Source organism: Ruditapes philippinarum, unplaced genomic scaffold (genome assembly GCF_026571515.1).
Source record: "Ruditapes philippinarum isolate M1 unplaced genomic scaffold, ASM2657151v2 ctg5931_1_1_1_1, whole genome shotgun sequence".
Classification (NCBI taxonomy): Eukaryota; Metazoa; Mollusca; class Bivalvia; order Venerida; family Veneridae; genus Ruditapes; species Ruditapes philippinarum.
This window is the reverse complement of record NW_026855185.1, coordinates 50857-57663: the sequence shown is the minus strand read 5'-3', so window position 1 is coordinate 57663 and position 6807 is coordinate 50857. Positions and strand designations below refer to the sequence as shown.

Genomic DNA, 6807 nt, shown 5'->3' with positions numbered 1-6807 from the left:
CATAGTATTCAATTTCAGAATAAAGTTTTTAGTAGTTAACAAATGAGCAGTTATTATTAAGTTATAAATGTGATAAAACATCTAAAGACCGTTGCATGAATTTCCGATTTAATCTTCGTGAATTCACAATTTTAACTCTTCAACTTACGAATTCAACTTCATGAATTCACTGTTTAAACTTCACGAATTCACAAAATCAACTTCATGAATTCATGTTTTCAACTTCCCGATTTCAAGATTTCATTTTCACGAAGCTGAAATTGTGAATTCATGAAATTAAAATAGTGAATTCATGGAGTTGAATTCGTGACTTCAGTTTAAATCGTGAATTCATGAAGATGAAATATTGAATTCAAAAGTGAATCTCGTATATTCTTATATGTTTAAATTCAGAATTCTGTATGTCGAAATCGTGAATTTATGAAGTTGAAATTGTCAATTCAAGAAATTGAACCGGAGAACTCGAGAAGTCTTTCGTATTATACTGACAAATTGCAGTACTTTTTGCAGCAGTTTCTTTTTCAGTAAATGAACATGTTATACATATTTAGTTACCATGACAGCATTGACACACTAACCTTGACATTGGAGCCACTGACGTATCATGGTTACCTCAGTTGTCATGCTGGGTGTCTTCATGGAATTGTCGTCTTTCTCATAAACTTTACTGAATTGCACTTCCATTATAGCATATAATGTTTTGAGTTTTGAAACTTTGTAATAGATTTGTTATATTAGTTTAAACATAGATTAAATAATTTCTTTTCTTTACAAGCTGATATTCTATTTACAACTATGTGTATTGGTAGAGCATAAGATTGTATATTCAGCTATTACCTTGTTTATGGTATCTTATTATATATTTAAATAGCAGTTTAACATGCAATATTTGAACACTAACTCTGACTGATATTTTACTGACGAAAGTGATGGTTACTCTCCTTGTTTATTCAGAAAATAACTAGAACACTCATCGTATAGAAGTCCTGAACCTATCGAAACATTTATTTGTCAATGTTCTTTTATTATTCAGGTCCCAGTGTTCTTTTATTATTCAGGCCCCAATGTTCTTTTCTTATCCAGGCTCCATGTTCACCAAATAGGACCAAACGTCCTGATTATATTGAAACCAACATTGGTCACATCGGGCTTAAATTTTATAGTACATGAAAAAACGTTGAACAGGTAAGTGTTTGTTAGCAAACGTTAATGAATTTAAATCTGTCTGAAGCGACACAGTCGCGCGACAGATTTAATGGAGTTAATGACAATATAACAAACACTTGGTTGAAATTAACAAAGCTAGAGTAAGACACGCTGATTTAACGATGTAGTATTAAATGAAAAGTTGGTGCAGATTTAAAGAATTAAATCACTGTATCAAAGACTATGAAAATAAAAACGATTTGGTTGGATAAATTATTATTTCAACCCATAGTTTTAGATAAAATTTATTGCTGATATATAGAAACATAACACTGTAAAATATAAGGATAATTCATTCAAAGTAAGGATCAATTTTAGGATCAAGCACAAAATTTCGATCAACTTGTAAAGTTATGATATTTTTATTTTTCTAAACTTCCATAAAGATGCTAGTTAGTTCCATAGGTGCGTGGTTCTTTTAATTTCATCCATATATATACTTTGAATAATTTGTAGAATATATGGATGAAATTAAAAGCAAGCACCGACTGCATGTGGTTAGTCAACATTTATCAGATTTTTAGTGGTCCCAGTATTTTGCGGATATGTAAACGCTATTTAACTTAAAAATGCCTGAATATGAATAATAGCTGTTTAAATAAACAATGTAGACATGTTGTGTATTTGAAAAGAAAATCGAATTTACTGGAATCCTGGTAATGACACCCAAATTCAAACATTTATTAATTTAATATCAAATTAATTTGATAGGTTATATCCGTTGGTTTGTGTGCTTGTTGTGTAATGGTTTCTTGATATTTGTTTAATTTTACTATATTGTTTTATTTAAGGCACATTATGGCCAAAAAATGCTTTAATTCTCATTTCTTAAAATCTTTCTATTTTTTGGTGTACTTCTATGGTTTCCAAAACATTACTCACCTGCCATCTTCAGTCTTCTGTTGATTTGTGGCCATAAGTACAGTTATAGTGATTTAATATTTTATATCGAAGTCAAAATACTACTTTGTTCATGGCAAATAATTTCACAAAAATGTATTAAGATTTTAAGTAAAACGATTCAATATTAAAGTAATAATTTACATGTTCGAATTACCAAATTTCTACTGTGTAACTGCATGTTTTAACCTCTTTTTGGTAATTTGCGTGGAATGTAAGTGTAAATTACTTTCTTTGTTCACTTCACAATATTTTACTTAGAGTATGTTTTCAAAATTTTCATGAAAATTAGCATGAATCTGGAAGCATGCTGCTTTAAATTATGGGCAGAACGAAAAAATGTATCTACAAATCAATACAAACATTGAATTATTTCTTCAGAATATTTAATATATCCTTATAAAACATTGTATATCTACATAATAGGCAATAACAATAATGTAAAAATCAACAAACAATAACAAGAGTCAATCCTGGAAGACAGAACACAAATCGTTTTCAACATGTAAAATCATAGCCAAAAAGTAAGCAACAGCTTATATGCAATTGGTCAAAGTGGCTTACATTCAAAATGAAGATACATGCTCAAACCTCCTGTGTTGTTAGAGAAACATTTTTTTCAGACATGTTTTTATTGTTGTTTTTCTATTCAAAACCTTAAAGTACAACAAATGTATCTAAATGAGGCAATTTTGAAAACAATTTAAAAAAATAAGTAGACATCTTGAAAAAAAAATTACATATGAATAAAGTTTCCTCCTCCCTTTACAAAGTAATTCAAAGCACCAAGGAGAAGTGTAAGAGGAACTTTATCATGAGCATAATTTCAAAACTATAGACAAAATGGAATGTTATACATGTGAAAATGATAATCAACTGACTAGAAGAAAAATCAGACAAAGAGTTCCAATTTCAAGAAGAAATTATGATTTTCAAACCTCAATATTCATGGAAAATATAGAATAAAAATAAGTGTGTAAAACATAAATGACACCAAAGATCTCTACAAAAAAAAAGTCTGCTAAAAGAAAAAACAGAAAAAAGAAAGGTGTAAGCAAGGGGGACATTTAGTGAAAGAAAGATTTGAGAAAAAAATTAAGACAAGAAAGATGGGCAAGACTAAGAAAACTAACACAAAGAAAGCAAAATCAAGAAAAAGTAAGGAAACTTCAGCAAAGACTTTAAATTAAGTTAAAGTACATAGATAGTGACAAAGGATAGATAATGGGACAAAAGAAAGAAATAATAACAGACATATCATGAGAGGGAAATTCATTAACGGAACAAAACAGACACAAAACACAAACTCTGACTACATTTAAAATATATGGGTAAAAAAATACATTTTGAAGAAGTTTCTAAAAATATATATGAATTTAGATGATCATTTATGGAATGCAGTTTCTTTGGAATATGTAACTTAGTTTGATTTACTTCATCTCATAAATACATTGATTTAGTTGCCAAGAGTGATAACTCTTGATAATTATTCAGCTTAGTTGACACACAAAAAAGTTCCAAAACAAAACTTTGTATGTGTGTGTGTAAAAGTAACCACTATTAGTTTCTAAATTACATTAACACTGCTATCTTACAAGAATAAATTTTGTAAGTTACGAAAAGTCATTAAAAATGCTTTGGTGTAAAATGTTTAAGTCTTTTAATGGCATTTTGCCAACTTTTGGTACATTTTAATATATAGCACATAATCGTGTTAACACATCATCATTATTCATGACAAACTTATCTCATGTTCTTATCTATCGACAAAGCACCGTTTACATGACAAGGCATGTTAACAATCCAGAAAGCACCCAAGCACGTTTCAGGCACGTGTTTCAACCCCAGATTTGTTTCTCTTCTCTATCTATAGAGTCTAATTCCAAGGTTGTTCACACATCACTCTCAAACATTTGCTTCTTTCGAGTACCGCCAGAATTAACGTTCTGTAACAACAGTTCCATTTTCAAACGCCGAATTTCATTGTCACGTGCCTGAAGTTGCAGCTGTAACATTTTGGCATTCTGTGTCGTTGACATTTCACCTTTGACCTCGGAGAGCAGGCTTTTCTTCAACTGTAATTAAAGTAGCAGAATTTTCTTAGGCTAGAAAAATAAAGAATTGTTTGCATATTATTATATGGTGATTAACAAATTTATGCATGCTTGCCAATTAAAAACTCTACCCTTATTGATTAAATTGATGTTTTTTTCTGGCTGCCATATTTGTTTATCCTTTTCTTACTCTAATAACACAAGTATTTCATTCTTGGTGAAAACCAAGTACCACTCAAGTCGGTGCTAGGGGGCATGAGCAATGTTGCACTTGTTCACTATCCCTCATGTACAGACTCAATCAAACCAAGTCCGCAATTTTCATGTAATTTACTTGTGATTTAATGCTTCCAAGGAATTGCCCTTTTTCTACATCATTATAGAAAATGTGGCAGTTACTAGAGTTGGGCTGGGGCCTAATATCCAAGCTCATTACTGCATACTGAAATCCTTGATTGTAAAGTTCAGTTTCAAAACAGAACAAATATAGCAGTATAATAATTTATAGCCTTATTTGCTGTACACATAACTATAGCAGTAGCATAGAAAACACTATGTTTAACATGTCTGCCTTTCTTCTTAACTAAAATGAAATGTCTCCAGCATTTCAAGGCCCATCAAGGCCTCAGAATTGCTATCATTCTAATTTCTCAAAAACTTTTTATTTTTGGTATCTTGTTGCGGTTTGCCAAACAGATGGAACTATCTTTACTTTTTCTTTGTTGGAAATTGCTATAATCATTGTGAATCAGTATTTTGTATGAAGTCAAAATAACTTTATGTTTTGCTACCTTTACGACACATAACTGTAGTTCAGCGTCACTTTCTTCCACTGTTTAACATGTAACATGCTCTAAAGAAATTTATACATATGGATTTCAGAGTCATAATGTGCCTTTTACTGAAATTTTGCAATATTTACCTCTGCTATTCTTTGATTCAGTTCTTCAGCCTGTTTCTGTTCAGCTGAAGCCAGTGAAGATTTGATATCTGACATCTGATTGGATATATCCGACATCCATGACTCACTTACTGACGACATATTGGAGCAAGCTGATTGGCTCCTGGTTGTATCAGCCTCGATTTCATCTTCCGTGAAACTAACGTCCCTTCCGATACACATTTGTTGGTGGTACAATTGTTCTCGTAACAAATCTATCATCTGTAATTCAATTATAATTATTTCATCACTAAAAATGCAAATCAAATATATAAACTGGTGAAGATGTCAAAGAACATGTGTACTCATATCTTTATGAAAGACACTTATGCTATAATGCAAACAATTTATGAAGATTAAATGTATACTGTTGCATTTTAGCTGTGAAATTACAAATTCCACTGAATTTTCATCATCCAACTTACATTTTTTTCAAAAACTTCATCATACCATTTCATGAATAAATTTCATCAAATTTATACCATTGAACAAATATCGAATTTCACAAAGTTTATAACATTGAACTTATAAAACCAAATCATTGATTTTATGCTACTGAAAAACATACTTATACATAGTATTATTATTCAATACAAATCCACCAAATTTACACCATTAAACACTCATTTCTACCAAAAGTCATACCAAGTTTATACCATTAAAATTCATTTCTACCAAAAAATTATACCATTTAAATTCTACTTACAGATTGTATAATTTCAAGTGCATCTAAGGGACTGTAAGTTTCATTGCCGGCCATGATGGCTTTTATACGCTGTGACAGTAGCTCCTCCATTTTGATGGCCTCCTTTCTGACCTCACACCACAGGTGTTGCAACTCTTCAACATCACATCTATAAATATAGATAATTACTGTAACTGACATGTTTCTGGGATTTTTTTGGATAACATTAAGTTATCCAAAAATTCGTGAAACATATTATAATATCATGAGAATTTTTGTATCAAATGATTGTGTAGATCAATATTTTATGTATAATTTGTTGTAAATAAATGTATTCATGTAGCAATGTTTTTATTGAAACATTTTGTTTTTATTTGACAAAGTTTCTATTTCCACATTTAACCTCACGTTTGTTGAGCAAATAGTTAAACGGACGATTCGTCATTTGTTATTTCATAAACGTCAATCAGATAATATGTTGAAAGTCAAAGCGTTTGTTTAAATTGAACAAAACAATATGAAAAAAAAGAGTTTTGCATACAGAATATTTCCATTTATAAAGTATATTACTTACGTTTGTAAACTAACAAAAGTAATAATAAGGTTTCCGAAAGTCCTAGCAGTGACAGCGTGTGCAGACATTTCCACGGATAAAGAAGGTCATTAAAAAGATTTGTTGCTGTTGTAAACCATTCACGACGGTCCTGGAATCGGTCTTGGCCTGCTGTATTCACCTTTTTGCCTGCCTCCGTTATGCCTCCTGACAGGTCAACCATACTGATAGTACTGCTCGTAGCTTGTCCTAACTGGTGATAATGCGCCGCATTAACTTCACGGTATATGCCCAAAAGCTCCGCAAAAGCTAAAGCCCCCCCCCCCCCAACACACACATTTCTGCTTCACTCCAATGTCGTTATCATAGGGTTTTCCATGATGTCAAAGTAACCAATGTAAAAACGTCTGACCTTTGAATGACCATAATGTTGTATTGTTGGTGTATAGGGACAATAATATGTCTCTGC

General features: G+C 31.2%; 1 protein-coding gene across 1 annotated transcript; it reads right to left on the bottom strand.

Annotated features, from left to right (window-relative positions):
- Positions 1–2475: 2475 nt before the first annotated feature.
- LOC132742362 (uncharacterized) lies at positions 2476–6001 on the bottom strand. Its single transcript, XM_060730737.1, has 3 exons — positions 5807–6001; positions 5083–5322; positions 2476–4181 (listed from the first exon to the last, which is right to left on the bottom strand). Exons 1-3 carry the CDS (start codon positions 5984–5986, stop codon positions 3999–4001), a joined length of 603 nt encoding a protein of 200 aa, XP_060586720.1. The 5' UTR covers positions 5987–6001; the 3' UTR covers positions 2476–3998.
- Between the last annotated feature and the right edge of the window lie 806 nt (positions 6002–6807).

What these genes read in the sequence shown, in the direction of transcription:
- LOC132742362 (XM_060730737.1), bottom strand. Translation starts at nt 5,986, where the DNA reads ATGTCAGTTACAGTAATTATCTATATTTATAGATGTGATGTTGAAGAG. An exon ending in CACTTGAAATTATACAATCT is followed by an intron (nt 5,323 to 5,806) that starts GTAAGTAGAATT and finishes ATTGAATTACAG; the next exon opens with ATGATAGATTTGTTACGAGA. An exon ending in TGAATCAAAGAATAGCAGAG is followed by an intron (nt 4,182 to 5,082) that starts GTAAATATTGCA and finishes CTTTAATTACAG; the next exon opens with TTGAAGAAAAGCCTGCTCTC.